Source organism: Phaethon aethereus (genome assembly GCF_964289735.1).
Source record: "Phaethon aethereus genome assembly, chromosome: 6".
NCBI lineage: Eukaryota > Metazoa > Chordata > Aves > Phaethontiformes > Phaethontidae > Phaethon > Phaethon aethereus.
In genome coordinates, this window is record NC_138580.1 from 11,985,045 (window position 1) to 12,002,779 (window position 17,735).

The 17,735-nt window shown below is 40.0% G+C and overlaps 1 protein-coding gene across 4 annotated transcripts in view; it reads right to left on the bottom strand.

The window, feature by feature from the left end:
* The window catches only part of KALRN (kalirin RhoGEF kinase), a gene marked incomplete at both ends in the record, with an annotated part of 523,644 nt that overhangs the window by 303,283 nt on the left and 202,626 nt on the right, over window positions 1–17,735 (bottom strand). For all 4 annotated transcript variants that reach the window (XM_082001554.1, XM_082001555.1, XM_082001553.1 and 1 more), the window contains 2 exons: window positions 7,652–8,164; window positions 12,441–12,633. In XM_082001554.1, the coding sequence (XP_081857680.1) occupies window positions 7,652–8,164; window positions 12,441–12,633 (706 nt within the window). The remainder of the gene's footprint in view (window positions 1–7,651; window positions 8,165–12,440; window positions 12,634–17,735) is intronic.

The following is a 17,735-nucleotide window of genomic DNA, read 5'->3' on the forward strand; positions in this document are numbered from 1 at the left end:
GAACCAATTGTGTCAGGAACATTTTCAAAGCTTGTTTTCCTCATATTAGGACTGCCCTGGCAAATTGCAAATTGCAATTTGCAAGCCCTGGCAAATCAGGTTGCCCATAATGTTGCAAACGTGTACTAACATAACTGGAATACTGGGGCTGGGGGGACCAGGGCAGACAGCTGGAAATAAGGTCCCGTTTCTGTAAGCGGGTGGCAAAGTTGCTAACCCTGCCATAAGTAAGGCTGGAGCCAGACAGCAGCTAGAGATGGTGGCTGCACAGCTCCTGGGTGTAGGGCTCTAACAGCGCTGGCTCACTGAATACCTGTCTGTGGGAACGCTTACAGAGACCATCAGTCTTCCACTAAATTCCGTAGAAGCTGAGACTCTCTCTGCTTTACAGGACCTGGCCTCTATGCTCAGGGAGACCTTGAGCACCAAAATGCAATCAGATCAGGGGGTGCAGCTAAAACTAGCCTGAAACTGAGTTGTTTCACCCGATGAAGAGAGAAGCAGCTGCTTTGGGCTGAGACAACAACAAACTGAGCCCCTGTGATCTCTGAGAACACTTTTTGTGGGACTTTGGGCAATGGATTTCATTTATGCCTAGCACTAAATTCTTGGTCACTCTTCTTACAAAGCTCTCTGCAAACACATGCATGTTTGCAAGCACAGACCCCAGTTCAATGCCTTTCCCAGTCAGTATCTGTATCCCGAGGCCTCGGTCCTTTGTCTGCACAGGCATTTGGAATGGGCTAAGGATGAAAGTAACATGCTTAAATGAGCCTCACTTAGACCCTCAGTTAAATGTCTCTGCGGAAGACACTAAGCTTATTGACTCCTTTTATTGCAGAAGTCTTATGGAGCTTACCTCAGGTCTAACACCCCCCCCCCCCCGCCCCCGTGTTCAAAATCTGCAGGAAAGCTCCTTACTGTGCCATTGTGATACCACAGTGTAAGTACTTAGCTGGAAAATCCAGGGCATGCTGAGTTCTGTACACCAATGCAGTGTTCACGTAACTTAAACGAAATCTAAATCCTATGCAAAAATCCACATCTAATCCATGCTTATTATGCCTGTATGAATATTACTGTTAAATACCATTCATCCTGTAACAAAACCTTTCACAGTGAAACAGCACAGGGAGCCTATATACTTCTTGGTGCAAGACGCTAAAGATGTGCTTTCATTACTAATCCTGATTCTGGTTCTTTCCCTCTTAATATGCTTCCTGCCTCCTCCCCAGTTCTAATTAACCACCTCCCCAGAACTCATTCGCTTTGTATTCATTTCACATGCGACAGCTCCCTCCCTCAGCTTCTCAGCACTTTCCTTATTGGTTTCTCAGTCTCATTCCCTGGGACACATCCTCCTTACAAAAATTTCTAAGCCAACATTTCACACAGAATCTTGGAGGCAATTGTATATATGGCACAAAGAACAGATCAAAGAAACCAAGCACTTCCAGCAGTGAAATAAAAGAGGGGAAATGGTCCTTCACTAAGTGGATTTCATCTCAGTCAGAGAAGTCTCTCCCAGGTGCTATGTCTTTTGGCATTACAGAAATCCTTAAGGATTAATATGACATGTTGTAAACAGGAAAACTGCATCATCTCCTTATGTATCATTATGAGGGTCTTTTGACACTGCTAGAAGAAAACGTAGAGGTGATGAGAAATGAAGAAGTGAATATGTTGCTGATCTTTTTAGTCTTTCTTCTGCTGCTTTTCCAGAAAGTCAGCTAAGACCCATTTCTAGGAAATGCTTCCCCACACAGCATCACTTGACTAAAGGAGCAGCTACAATTGCTCTACTTAATGGACAGTAACAAAATAAACTGCCTCCTATTAGCAAGAGGGATCATATCAGATTTGTAATGCATTTTATTACAGAACATACAGCAGGAGAATTTTTAAGTGTAGTATAAAGGAAAGCAATATATGAAATGGTTAAAGTGGATATGTATCATACAACCACAAATGCACTGATAGTTTCGCTTCTCTCAAACATCAAGATACGAATGTTTCTTCCTTAAAGCCATATTTTGCCCCCTAAACCACAGTGTAAATTTCCGCACTTTGCATTCTATTATTCCGTCAAAGTAATTCTGCATCTCCTTAGACAAAGCGTAGCTTTGCAGAGCATTCCTTCCTTCTGAGGAACATGAACCTTTGGCAGGTGTAATACTCCAATAATAGTGTAAACATGGTTCAAATACTCAGGTTATATACTTCTTGGATAATCTCTCCCACTGGCTTTGCTGTGGAGCTAGAGCTTCTCCGTATTTTTCTAGAATAACTCTGTATGGTGTTAAGTTAGATTCTGACCCAGGAACTCCTAAGTTTCATCTGGCAGTTCCAAATAAGCATTAATGGGTATATTATGTTTCTGCTGAAGATCAGTAGGAGTCTTCCTAATACTTTCATTAGGAATGGGAAAAGCACAGCGGACAGGAGTCTAGTACAGCTGGTGTATCTGCGATTTTCTTCCTTCAGAAACCAAGTGCCCCATTAGTTATTTCACTAAATGGGGGCTGAGTTTAATAGCACCTATCCAGTAGAATAATACATCAGTTCTCTTATTTAAGGAGACCAGACCGAGGAAGAGGCCTGAAGCAGCGCTGTGTGTGAGAAGGGAGGGATGCAGCTTGCGCTTCTTGGTGCCTCGGTCTCACTGCCCACACCTGCACGGGGAGAGGGATGCGGGAGAATTGCTGCAGCGGTTATTCCGCCCCATTCCCCCTCAACCATTTTTCTTACTCCCCCACCCCTCCAAACTTGTCTTCTACTGTATGAAGTTTGCATTGTTATCACATTCCAATCACTCTTGCACTCACAGAAATCTTTCCGTCGTTCCAGGCAGGTCACACACATCACCTGGGAAATGGGAGCAACAGCTGCTGTGGGGTAGGAGCTGCAGGCCATGTCCTCCGCTCCTCTCGCTGCAGCCACCCGCAGAGCAGCAGCACCACGGCAGCCCCCAGCAGCCAGCACAGCTTCCCATAGCCTGCTCCACAGGGAAAATCGTGGGCAGAGCTTTCAAAGGGAAGCTTTCCTATGGATGAGGCAGATGGTTTTGACTGCAAGCCTACTACTTCACTTCTTCTTGAAGACTAGATGTGGCCTGTGGTTTGCCACTAGACTTCCTACAAAGCTGGCCCTATCCAAATAAAATGTTTCTCCCACTGCAAACTTCCAGAGAAATTAACTTGTGGCATTTTCTAACTACCATTGCCATCTTTTGGAGTTTGTATTTGTGTATTTGTGGACTCTGTAGGAAGTCAGGAAGGAGAAGGGGAGCTGAGGACAGAGAGAACATGCAATGTCTCCCCTGCCTCCCGTTGGAGGCTGATCCAAATGGTATTACAGCAGCCTGCTCTTCCTTTGCTCTTGTGTTAGCAGCTTACAGTAGAGGGATTTGGTTCAGTCCAGCTGACGACTATATTATTTATACTTAATGTGGACAATGCTGATGACATCCTGATAGCTCTCTTTCATTGACAAACATGCCAGGTTAGTAAAATTGATATGGAACCAACCCAGAATGATGGGGAAATTCCTATAAAAGTCAAGTTGGGTGCCAGTTGCAAATGATTTCCAGAAGAGCTGGAAAGTACAGAGTCTAAGGATAATTTTTTTACTTTTTTGGTATTTATTCAAGTGCAAAACGTGGACTTTTGCCTGAATTCTTCTCCCTGTCCAGATTTCAACCAACCAATTAACATTTCTCAGATAGTTCTAATAGTTGGATCTATGCTGATTGTGGAGTTTTTCTTTTAAACGATACTCAGTTTAGACTGGACTACATTTTTTCATGTTACTGATGGCTAAAAATATTTTCCCTGTTACCCAGTAAAAATACAGTGAATCCTCAGTTCTAGTTTTGAAATTATGTATGTATGTACATATGTATGTATAGATCAGTTGTTGAGGAATGAATTTGTTGAACAGTGAGGGTCGGGGCTACACCAGCGGCCTGAAATGTGTTATTTATCAGCAGATCATTACAGTCAGCACTGCACAGCATGTGAACTTCCTCACACCACTCTGCCAAAGCTCCCCAGGTGGCTGACCTGCCTGCTGACTTGAGCTTCAAGGAGCTCCCAGTCTCCATCTGGGGATTCGATCTCACTGCACTGCTTGTGCCTATGTGATGGCCCCACTTTTCCTTTCCCTCGGCCCCAGCACAGGAAAATAAAACCCTAAAGGCCTGACTTGGAGACAAAGTTTCTCCATAGACAGCTCTGCTCAATCCCACTGATTTGAGTGGGAGAAGCCCAGGGGGTGACTGCCTCCCCTCTGTTTATTTTGCCAATAATACCAGTTGCTCAGCACACAGCTATACAGACCTTCTGTGAGTTGTAACACCTGTAACTTGAATGATTCGTGTGTCCAGGCAGTGATTGCCATTTATAAATGCTCCAATAGAGAGGATAGGAGGGGAAAAAAGTGAACTGATTTGCTTTGAATGTCTGGGGTATTTTAATATCAAGGGATCCAAGGGGTTCAAAAATTAACCTACCTTAAAATACTGTGTGTTTTTCCTTCTTGTGTCCCCCCTTTTTTTTTTCTGTCCATCTTTAAGAACTTTTCAGGCAATAAGGACACCTGAAATCTTTAATATTAGATGTGTCCAGAAAATGAAAACTCCTTGTCCATTTTCTCCTTGTTAGAACAGGTTTCCTAAAATATCACCCAATGAGTATAGAGAGTTATTTTAAAAGGCCCTAAAACATTATTTATATGCAGAAATTTATGTTGGAGTTTGAGCTTTCACAGGTTATTAGAATTTTCATTTGATTAACACTAAACGACATATCCAGGTTTTACGGAAAGAGCTGTGCGTCTCTGCAGGAGATGAAGACCATCCTGGCTCTTGCTACCATACCTAATTGGAGAGGGTAGAGTGCAATTGAGCAAATGGAGGTACCAGGAAACTTTAAAATTCAATACAAAGACACACTGTGGTGTCTATTTATACAGTGGAGACAGCACTCAGGCTGGATTTAGCTCTGAACACTTTATGAGACAAGTACTTTCCAGTCTGAGATGGTCAGACTACTTCAAAGAAATCTGCAAAAGGCAGCTAAGGAGAATAAGCACATCAATGTTTTACATCAGTCTACATGTGCGAAATGTGAAGTAAAAGGGTCTTCAATCTTCTGTGGAAGAATTTTAGGGACTCACAAACTGAAAAGATTAAAAGCACTGACTTGAGACTATAAAGCAACAAAATATTTGCTGTTCTTTGGGAAAACGTAGTAGTCAAGGAAAGGCAAGCGGAGCTACTCGGAGAAGCCAAAGCAAGACTGTATGTTTAGTTAATGTGAGGCAGATGAGTAAGAGATATCGAGAAGATCAAAATGCCAGTTTTGTCATCAGGCATTGCTCAAGATAGCCAGTGTTAAAAAGGCAGGAATCACATTCTCGCTGTCCTTCCTTCACCTCAGAAGTTGCATTTATCTGCTGATTTGCCTAAACCTTACACTTAACAACCTCAAAATAACACATGCAAAGAATCTAGCTGTCACAATGCTCAGACTTGTATCACACCATTCTTTTATCCTTTTATGCCTGTTCAGGAGATAGAAAGGAAAAATATATAGAAGACTTCCTTCAACACTACAGAATGATGTTTGGTAACAAGAACTTCTCAGACACTGACTTGATCTGAAAGCCTTTCAGCTTATAACATTATTATTATTAATGATTTCATAAATAATAATTTTCTAATAATATTAGCAAATAATAATAACAAATACAAAGAAAAAATTATGTTAGTAAGCAGTAGTCACCTGAATAAACCCAAAGAAACTGAAAAACCAAAGCAAAGAACTGACTGAAATACAGGCACCTCTGGGAAGGACAGTAGTGAGTGATCACCCTACAGCATGTGGCACAGAAGGAAATGGGAGAAAAAGAAGAAATTGCAGCATTTGGAAGAAAAATTCTGCTCTTATGCATTCTTGAGTGATGCTGCGTTGACTTTCATTTTAGAGGGACTCATCTGAATTCAAGGTTTTCCCAATAGGAGGATTGATTATACAATGATGGAGCCTTTTCGGCCCTAGCATCCCTTAGAGATATTTAGTACATGCATTGAAAACCAATGTCTTTTGTCTTGCTCTGCACTACTGAAGATTATGGTTGTTTCAGTAATGTGCTTCTCTCTGATGTTTAAAAAATAATATTAATTTGCAGCTGATAAAAAAAAAATCTTCAGTGAAGATTTCCCCCTGCAGATAAAGTCTGTATTTTTTTTATATTTTTTTTCCCTGGGTCCAGGCAGACACATTAGTGAAACAACTGGATCATACATTAAGTGGAGAAGATTCAGAGATTGGTGCTATTTTGATGGATATACAGACTAGATAAATATGAGTCCGAGAGCTTAGTACCTTCCACTGAGAATACCGTACTTCTGTTGAGAATACCGTACTTTTGTGGCCTAGATTTTTAAATGTGCAGCAAAGACTTCTCACAAAACCATCTAACAAGAGGTCAAGCACTTCTGCATTAAGAAAGTGAGACTTACAAGACTCTAGCACAACACAGTTTCCTGAAATAAATTCACTGAAATCAGTACCTGCATATGCTGCCAGAGGCAAAGAGCAGGCTAATACTAGAAGTAATAAGAAGCCTGTTTTATTGTGTATTACTGAAATTTGTAAATGGTGTTGTGTATGATACTTTAGGGAACTCTAGCTGTTTCTTAGCCAGCCTTTTCAACAAAAATAACTAGCTGCTATGCTTTGCTTGCAGAGGAATTCCCTATCTAACTATAGGATCCTGAACGAGTACCTTCTGAAGAGGCAGGGAATGGGCATGTAGCTCTGCAGTGGTGCTGCATGCCTGTGAAACTTCCGATTCCTAAAGCCATGTTACTTACCTGTGCTTCTGCTGCTCTAAATACTTCTGCACAGTATTTCATTTTGGGACACCTTATGTGCTTTTCAGGTTGATACACTACATTACAAACGTCTAAGAACTATTAAGTTGCAATGCAATCTCTATGGAATAATTTAATGTTAAATATTTCTCAAATAAGGTCTTGTGCTGCTGAACAGGAATCTTGGCCACTGACTCTGTGTCATGTATGAATTCAAATGCCATACTTACGTGTTTTTTAATGCAAAACAGCCACACGGAGTTTTGCATGCTGCTGTCATTTCAGAATACTTTCTCTTGTTCTGTTTATATGTTTAACCTGAACACAGTCTCAGAGCTCACGCTGTGGGAACTAAGTGGCCATGCCCTTGGTACAAAGCTATTACTAAAGATTTTACCAGTTGCAAATCCTGCTGCGATTTCCTAGGAAAGGGAAAATGAAAATGTTTTTTGAGGTGACAGTTAGGAGGATTTAAACTACAAATTTCCCATAGAGTTGCAAAAAGTGCAAACAATAATCATAGTGAATCAAACCCTAAAATAATTTTTCTTTAGGTGGTGTGACATGTAGATAAATATATTCACAAACTTACTAAAAAACCTTGAAAAAAGCCTGATTCTCGTGCTAATGTCTACCAAATGTACCCATTGTGACACAAAAAAGCTGATTAACTTTCATCAAAAGTGACACAGACAAGTTATTCTTGGATATCATTATGCCTGCTACATCCAACAATTAGTTCAGTGAATTTAGTTTACAAAGATTATTCCCTACCTTCTCAGCATCTTGCTCAAAAAGCCGGAGTTGAAAGCACTGGTCCAGTTTCAACTTGCGGACATGCCACATCTGATGTAAGTGTTGCCGGGTAGAATGCAGCTTGTCTAAAAGGCTGGTGATCTTTGGCACAAGACTTTGAAAATCTGCACTTCCAGGAATGCAGTTCCTACCAGAAAAACCATCACTGCATCTTATGCATTGTAATAACCTCTGACCCTCACGATCCAGTTCTTCCACAGGAGCTTTAATCACTTTTTTCTTAAGCTGCATGTGCTCATCAATCAGCCTTCTTGAGCCCTCAACATCAACTGGAAACTCCTTCCTAGCCAACATTTCCTGGAGATCCTCCAGCCTTGATAACAAATGGATGGCACTGTTGAAAAACTCTTCCAAGGAGACACGCAACTCTATCCATTCATCGTGGTTGTAATCCAAGGATCCTTCAAACTCATCTGTCAGTTGAGAAGGGTCTACAAGTTTTGCCAGGCCTTCAACAGATACCATACTTGTCTAAAGAAGGGAAAATAACAGCAATTGAATCAGTGAGTGTCTAATCAGAAATAACAGTGCAATCCAATAAGAGCATGACGGGATTATTGTCCTCATCAATACATAATTGAAGGAACATTGTAAAAGATGCTGAAGACTATGTTTAATTGTGATGAATTAACTGGATTGAAAACTTTTCTATTAATGGCACTGATTTATTTATTTATTAAAAGACATGATATTTACTGGAAAAATGTCTATCTTTTTCAGCTGGCCTGATTATCAAAAACATAAAATGAGAATGCTTCTGCCATAGATTACTTTAACTCAGTTGGACACTGAAGGCTTCTTACTGCAGCTGTTGGATATCTGGCCATGACTGTTCACTAAACAGGTATAGGGTATTACAGGGATTCTGCTACTTGTGTTACACTCAGGCTAGTGGCTATACAGCAGCAAAAGTTTTAGGCATACGAACTGAAGCAGGTATTGTGACCCGTCAGAACACAGAATATGTTGGGTTTTTCTTCCAGATTATTCCAGTTGGCTTTTGCCACAGGAAGATCTCTTTCATATTAGTAATTTCTAATGTAATTAAGCTACAATCAATGTAAAAGTGAAATGTCATTGGAGTATTACCAATTAGAATTTATTGCTAATAGAAAGTATTGCTCATGAATCATACACAATTGATGAGAGGTCGTTTTAATTCATTCAGACTCAGTAACCAGTGATAAGAGAAATGCACTGCGTCCCTGGAAAGCAGATTACAATTTAAGGACGCAACAACTGATGGCTGTTCCCAGTTATTTTAGACAAATTATTTTTTCTGAAATATGAGCATACGGTCTCATATGTTACCAGAGATTTTCAGTGCTGTCGTGTTAACACCCAAGTTGGCAACCCTTAAAGGCTTGTGATGTTCATCAGTGACTGCACATATATCCCCTAAAGATCAGGCCTCTAAAGAATGTCAGAGTTTTTGCTTTTCAGAAGTGGAGGCACCCAATAATCACAGCAATTTTGTAAAAGTCATCCACAAAGAAAAATACCTCATGTCCTGTCCATTAGCCTGAATTATGTCCAACATAGCAGGCTGCCCACCAGTTTAAAGTTAATAATAGGCTTTTCTTCCAATTTGTATCCATCTAAAAATATTAGGCATTTTGCAATTTATTAAAATTGGGATTGTATTGAATTTATGCTCAGTAGAAAGATTATTTTAAAACTTTCTTGCAATGTTCCTTGCTTTGGGGAAGGGAGAGGACAGAGGGAAGGGCCAACAAACAATGGGGAGGTAACTACGTAGCTTCAGAGGGATTTCAAGTTTCTAAACCTCTTGACCTGAACGCTGACTCCTTGAAGATAATTCAATTTAGAGTTTAACTGCTTGCCAAGAAAAGACTTCTTTTCATGGCTAATACCTGGGCATTCCCCCTGCAGCGTGTCAAGCTAATGCAAGCACTGCTCAGAATTTGACATGATGATATAGCAGAAAGGCTTTTCATTTCACTAATTCTGCAGCAAATTTCTTTATTCAGGTTTGTTTCTTTCAGGAGTTCTTGAAACTCTCATGAAAAGAGCCTTAGTTAGGAAATAGGTGGCAAGATAAAGTAACTGTCTCTAAGGCACCACCCATCTGTCTTTTAGAAATCACTTTAAAAAGTGCTGCCCACTATTTAAACCCTTTCGGCAGGAAAGAAAATAATCTTGAAGGCACCTCTGAATTAATGCTAAGCTGCCTGGTCCATTGCTCAAAGTGACAGCAAGCTTTGGAGTCCGCATACGTCAACCAAACCCTTTTTTTTTCCTCTTTTCATTGTGTGAGCATGCTTCACTCTCTGGACTGTAACACAGAATCATTCTGCCAGAGTCTCACAACGCAAAATCCAGATTATTAGCTTCCACTAAGGGTCATACACTGCCCTGGCACATGCATAATGCTTCCATTAAGCTTAAAAGCAGAATCTGGTCTTAAAATTGACACTGGTTACAGCTGAGTTTGTACGTGGGGTAATTGAACGGAGACTTCCATTGCCTTCCACTGCAGTCTGTTCCTGCCAAGGACCCCGTGTTTGATCCCAACTGTGGGAAATCACCATGATGGTTCAGTGCAGAGGGGTACCTGTGTGCTGCCCCACATACATCAAATAAATGTGAATCATATTGACCTGTGATGCTTGTTTGATATTCAAAGTTCTTCTTATGAGAGAGCACGAGTTGCCCCGGCGCCTGAGCCTGCCACTAAGCAGCAGCATCCACAAGAATCCTTTAAAAAAGAAGTTCGTGGACTGTGGTGTGTATATTGCAGGGGGACTACTGTACAGTGAACCACAGCTTAAGAAATCTCATTAAAATAATAGAATTGAAGGACTTCTCAGTTCTGAGAGTCTGCAGGTGGTCCAATAGACAGGGAAAGCACTGACTATCCTCCTCTGGTCCAAAAATTTGTGAACCATTACAGACACCCATGTGAACCACCCAGCAGACAGACTAAGGCTTAAAGGCACACACACAAAATGAAAATACCCTTAATGCATGCCAGCATGTACAGCAAATGAATCCAGAGCTTTTAACACAACACAGACTCAGAACCATAACTATGAAGAATAGCTTGACCACAGTTTACTGTTCACTATCATCACACCAACTCCACATGATAAAGAAAAAGTCAAGCCTCCAGAAAGTATTAATTCATTTTAAAAACAAACAAGTGTTCTAAAAATATATATTTGAACTCTGTTACTTTACTTCTAGGTTTTGAAGCTTTAGGAAGACACTGTTTTTGTTTACTAAAGCACTGGAGGATTGAAATTAGTATTGGATATACATGCATAAGCTGTCTTTTCTTGGGCTACTGTGGGACTGCCCCTTAGTCCCCATATATATTTTAAACAGACACTCCCCATCCCCAAAAGCTGTTCTATTACTAGTCTCTGCACGGTCTCCCTCCTACTCCACTTTCTTCTGTACCCATACATCTCCTTTCTCCTTCCCACTGCCCCGATCCCTCTCATTCCCCACAGGCCGCATTGCCTATCTCATTGCACCGTAACGGCAGCCACTTCTGCCAAATGGTGACTTCGGTAAGTGTGAGGCATCTCTGGAGGTGACATAAACCTATACCGAAGGCAGCCTTGCTTTCAAAGGCACATAGGGGCTAGCAAGTGGAGCTTATTTTGATGGCTAAGTCCTCATAGGTAACCAAAGATGGTAAAAACCCATTTAAACAAAGCAAAATTTATGAGTTGACTGTTTTTTGTGAGACAAGAGGGAAAAAATGTACAAATACTTAAACTGTGATAATTATGTAAAAGTTTGGTAATGCCTAACACCAATCTAGTTGCCCACTGCAATTCAAGAGTGCTTTTAAGAAGAGGTTTAAGGATATATTTATATCACATGGACTTCAACAGATCTTAAATAAATACTTAAATATAGTCTTCCTCTGCAGTCAATATTAAGAACTATAGTCAAATTCTCATCTGAGTTCCAGAGATGCAAAATCTGAGTGTCTCTGAAATTAATGGATTGGTAAGTAAAACAGTCAGTGACAGAATTGTTTCTCAGCAAATTAAAAAAAAACAACACGACTAACGCATGGTTGGGCATGATTGATGTATGACCGCTTCATGCACCTGAGCTTTGCTTCTCTTTGGGTAAAGAATATGAAATTCACAGAAAACTAAAGTGAACTAAGAGAACACAGCTGGTTTGTTTTTCACCAATGAAAAAGTTAGTAAAATTCCCTTTAATTGTGCAGTTACTGTATATTGGTTACTTCTCAAAGAACGTGCCTGAGGCACCTTATTGTTACATGAATTGTTAATGTTACCCCTGAATTGTAAATCTCAATTAAATTAAAGTGGTGAGAATATAGAGATAAATTTAGTACAAATATCTTTTATAAAAAAAAGCCACTACCTGAAGGTGTGTAGAGGTCAACTAACAAACCCGTACATTAGCATCTAGAGACCTTTGTCTTTAGTATATTGACTGGGGGTTTTCTTCTAAGAGAAACAAAGTAAAGACTGAATGCACCACCAAAATTAAATACCAGAAAAAAACCCTCACCAAAGTGTACTATGTATGAGAACCTCTGAGATGAAACGTGTATCCCATTCCACCACTGTGCTCAGAAGGCAACCTGATGCCAGGGCATCAGCCCACTCCTGCAAACAGCCCTCAGATGTCTCTTTTCTCAATCACTGGGCTTGGGAAATTTTTTTTACCTGAAGAAAATTTCTTATCAGAGATAATCCTTTACCATGTGGTGATTCTCTCATGTGGCTCTCACCTCAAAGATGAACTTGGAACTGCCGAAGTTTGTTTTCTGCTTCTGCCAGAAATTATCAGGTTTTATAATCAGGGCAACATGAATCTCGGCAGGAAAAGCTTCTTGAAGGGTCTTTAGGAGAGGCTTGATCAAATCCCATTTGGATCCCCGCATATCAATAATAACAGTGAATCCTCGTTTACAAACATCTTCGCTGTAGGAATAAAAGCATATCAAGAAAATTAATACTGTGGACAGTCACACTGAGGCTTAACTTTTGTTGCTAGTGTTCAATGCTTCAGAGCAAAGCAAGGAATGATATACTTCAAAATAAAAGGCAAAGATAGTATGGCATAAAGGGTATATGAAAAGCTATATTAATTTTGCCATAATCTAATCTACATGAAATTCAAGTGTATATATTGCAGTTTAATCTCTAACTTCCCAAAAACATGTAATTCAAATTTTCACTGAAAACATACATACTTTCACACAATTGGAAACAGAACTAAATGTATCTGTATAGAAGCTATTTATGTGTACATGCAACAGATTCTGGTTTCAACGTATTGAATTCAATCCACAGACAAAGACAACAAGCAGGGTCCTGTGCCTTTGCATTGCTGGCCACTTGGAAATTTGGGTGCCTTCATTTTTAGAGGCCCTTTTAAGGGCTTTTTAAAAAGTATAATTTCCAGAAAAGTGCCTGGCAATCATTCCCTGAAAGGAAGGTCCTTGTGACTCAGCATGAGCCCTGTTAAAATTGGGGCCCTTTTCCCTCCTGATTGATCTTCCAAATGTTGCAGGATCTTTTTCAGTCTGCAGTCATGCTCTTCTGCCAGTCTGTGCTCCTCCCTTCTCAAAAGTTCAAGACAGTTATCTGGCTTGGTCATTGGCCATGCATGGGGCCCAAAAGCACCAGAGCATTAGCTTGCAAACACAACTTCCCTTTTTCCTCAGGAGAAGAGAGGAGAAAGAATAAAAGAACACCTTGATTCAAGTCAAATCTGGGCAGCATTCAGCATAGCTTTTCCAGGGACGTAGGACTGCTCCTCAGAAAAATAGGTACGGCTCAAAAGTGTCATCCTCCATCTGTGGCATCCAATATTTGATGAGATTTAGGAAGTGTCTGCTCCTATGACTGTCAGGCTAATACATGGCGTTGAAGTCTTGAGAGCTATGGTGTCTGCTTTAGGACTCAAGCACTCGCACAAAATGTGAAATTCTGAAATTGCCCATCCCCTGTAACATTATTGGTACGGTAAATGAGTAAAATTCATTGGTGATGCACTAAAAATGCCAGAATGGTCTACCTACTGATCTATTTTATTTTTTTTTAAGATGGAATGGCAGGACATAAACATATTTTGTATAATGAATGCAACAGTGAGGTACAGAAGAAGAAATCCTCTTTAATACGTGAATATAACACCTTTGAGCTTTCTGCAAACTGGCCATCAACATAAATGGGATCAATATTGTGGACATAGAGGCATATGTAAGATAATTTAAAATAGTAAGTGTTGATATCACTGGAATGAATCTGAAATATGTTGAAGACAGCTATTATTATGGTTATAATGCAGAAATTGTCAGACTCTGTTTAACCTACACATGAATACTCTCAGTGCACAAACACAGGATGATTTTCGCTATGCTCTACCTCTTTAAATTCTTAAAGCACTCTTTCTACTAATAAGATCCAGCTCCTACATATCTCACTGAAAACAACCCTATAAAGCTTACAACTAGGTTTCTGTGCTGGAACAAGGAAAGGGATATCCTTCATAGGAGGCACACTGGATTAACATACGGAACTTAAAAATAAAAGTCCTTGGTGACCTTACGAGTATCTAGGAAGATTTGTGCACAGATGGACCACCCCATGGCAAAGTGGATTTTGCCATGTTAAGAGAGTTTGCTAACTTGAACAGTCTCAGCTTAGTGCCAGAAAGGAGCTGTCAAAGCCAGCAAGCTTGGTCCTCTGCCTTAACGTTATTGGCACATCTAGAGCACGCTGCATACAACAGTCGGTGCAAAGAAAAGCTAGAGAGACCAGGCACTTCCAAGCGCTACCAGGAATATAGATCTTTTTATTCTCCTTTTACCTACTGCTGAAAGGTCAGACATCTGATCCTTCCATAATTAATGCCAAAAAAGGCTGTAAAAGAAGCTTTGTTGGTGGTGTTACTGCCTCTTGGCCTTTGGAACCAGAGCGGAGACAAAGAATCAAATCAGAAAGGGATTAATAGAAAGGGGTTTGTGTTTTGTTTTGTTTTGTTTTTTCTTGCAAAGCTTTATAGGGTCTTCAGTAACTTCTGCCAAGTCACCGATCCCTGATATACTGAACTGACTTTTCCAAGGATTGATTTTTCTTCAAACACTTGACAAAGAGATCCAGGAGCCATATGGGCACATGGAGAGCCCCTACAGCAGACACAGTAACAGGTAAGTGCAATCTGTCTTTTCTGATATAAATAAATAAATGCCCCCACACACCCCCATTGCAACCACAGCAAGGCATAGCCAATATTAACTTCATTTCAACTCCCCATGGCTGCTGCCAACCTGACAGTTTACCAAATCTGATGTAAAACAATAACTTAATTTAATACTTACTGATGAAGGACGGACCTGTCTCAGTAAGCAGAACAGGAATGTCCTGAGGGACCAAAGTCTTCTGTTCTTAAACCTGAACTAAAGTCTTAGACCCCAACAGATCCAAAATCAGAACACAGTATGTTTTTGGTGGAAGAAGAAAGGGTAGTGATTCCCCAGCTTTTTCTGGTGGACACAGAAGAACAGCCACTGACCCTGCAGGCCAGGCTGGGACATCAGCCCACGGGTTAAAAAATGATAAAAGGATGTACAAAATAAGTGACACACAATACAACTGTTCACCACCCACTGACTGATGCCCAGCCAGTTCCTGAGCTGTGGTGCCCCTGGCTAACTCCCCCAGTTTCTATATTGAGCATGATGTCACATGGTATGGAATACCCCTTGGGCCAGTTTGGGGCAGCTGTCCTGGCTGTGTCCCCTCCCAGCTTCTCGCTGGCAGGGCATGAGAAGCTGAAAAGTCCTTGACTAATGTAAGCACTACTTAGCAACAACTAAAACATCAGTTATCAACACTATTCTCATACTAAATGCAAAGCACAGCACCATATTAGCTGCTAGGAAGAAAATTAACTCTAGCCCACCCAAAACCAGGACAACTAATAATACAAAACTCAATACAATGCTCTTAATTACAAAGAGGATTTCCTTACTGGATTGGTCACATAAGCATGTAAGTTCCTGTATGAAATAAATTAAGTGAAAAGGTGGGTACCCCTTTTCAATTATAGTGCAGATAATGTACAAAAGGGTGGTATTTAACATTTTGAGCAAATCTAACTCAAGAGGTTTCAAGAACCTCGTTCACAGTCTTGCAGAATTGGCTCTGTTTGCAATTTTTTTTCTTTAATGAGATGAATGGTACTAACCTGTAACAAGACCTGTGGGTCTGTAGTCTCATCTACAGAATTTGATCTCCCTGGTACAGTGATAATTCCACATGTCCTTCACTGACTTTGCCAAAAATTAGCACTTGATTTCTAAATCTGCTTGTCAAAAACTATTATTTAACAGTGTTTAAACTGTTGTAAGCCAGAAAGCTGTCTACTCATTATTTCTACTTTCAGCATGCTTGGAGAGGGGAACCTTTGAGAGCACTTATACTATACAAGCAGGCAGTCAGATACTAATCAGCTACTAATATCTCAGAGAAAGAAAAGGGAGAAAAGAAAATTATTTAGATCGTAAGCTCTTCAGGGACCATATGCCATGCTGCGTTTGTGTAAGAAGCTTGCCTTGGTGGAGGTGTCCAGGTACCTATACTCATACTACAGTTTTCAGGTGTCTAAAATTAATTTTAAAAAATTACTTTTGAGGAAACTTTAGATGCAAATCCAAAGAATTAAAAATAATGAGTAATAACAGTCTGCAAAAACACAGATGAACATGAATGTGAAAGTACAGAAGGCTTACATAAATGTGGGGACACCTCATAGGCAATTTAGTTAAAAAAACCCAAAACTAAAAAAGACCAAATTTTAAGTTGCTATAATATTTGCTGTTGTAAATATTTACAGCTATTGATAGGGCCCTAAAAAAGTTGGCCTTGTGTAGTCATAATTAGGCACCCATAAGCTCTGGTGAGTCAGAGCAATCAGTGAAGATTTGTCATCTTTGACAGTCGGTCATTTTTCTTCAGTTACTCAACATGTATCGAGGAAATGACCCAAGTTTCTTTTTGAATAGGCTAGCCATGCTTATTAAATCTATTGTTTAAAAGCAAGAACTCAAACCCTTCCCAGTTTCGCAACTGATCAGGAACAGCATCAGTAGCAATCAAGCTTCCTCCACACCATCCAAGAAAGACATGCCTAATGCCTGGCTCCCAAGACACTACATCAATCCACATATCTATTATGTGCAAGTAATCATTTTAGGCTGGCAATTAATTTTGATTGTGGCGCTTAATTTTTTCCGGTATTGATATTTGACCAGAAACTGTGGAAAACACTCAGATCAAGGTATTTGGACAATCCATCAGCCTTTTGGCGGTGCTCATCTGGACTAGATTTGCAACAATGACCACAAAATATTTGATAGCTGATATGTCTTTTCAGTTGCTACTTTTAAGCAAAGACCAGCTTCTAAGTTTAATAAAAATACCCTAGAATATTTGTGAAAACAGTACTTAAGATCTGGATTTAAAAAAAAAAAAGGCATAAAATTGAAACTCAGAAGCAGATGTGATAATTTTGTTAAAATAAATCCCCCTATTTTGGTTTCTAGGGTACTTTCATAAGGTTATTTTCTTAAATTTCCTCTTTAATTCAGTCACATTCTAAATTGTATTTTCTTTGGCAAGAGCTGGCTTGCTGGGTACCAAATGAGTTTAAGGACTTCATGCTTTCCGAGTAATCTTTCAAATACCTATCATTGATTATGTGTATTTTTCATCCTTATGGTTTGGCCAAAGCTTCTGGCATTTAGAAGCTTCAGCACTTGATTAGCTGAAATAACATATCATCTCCATTCCCATTTTGCAGTCATGAGTTAATGACAAAGCAGCACATTTAGCATGCCTGTTGGACCACTAAAAGCACAGATCTGACATGTATAGCATCTCATTCAAAATATGATTTCTTAACAGTGAGAGCAAGATCTCTTCTAAGGAGGGTCAGCATAACCTTGTTAGGAGACACTCACAGCATAACAAGTAGCTCTACAAGCATCAGTTTGTAAGCACAAAATCTGCAGGAA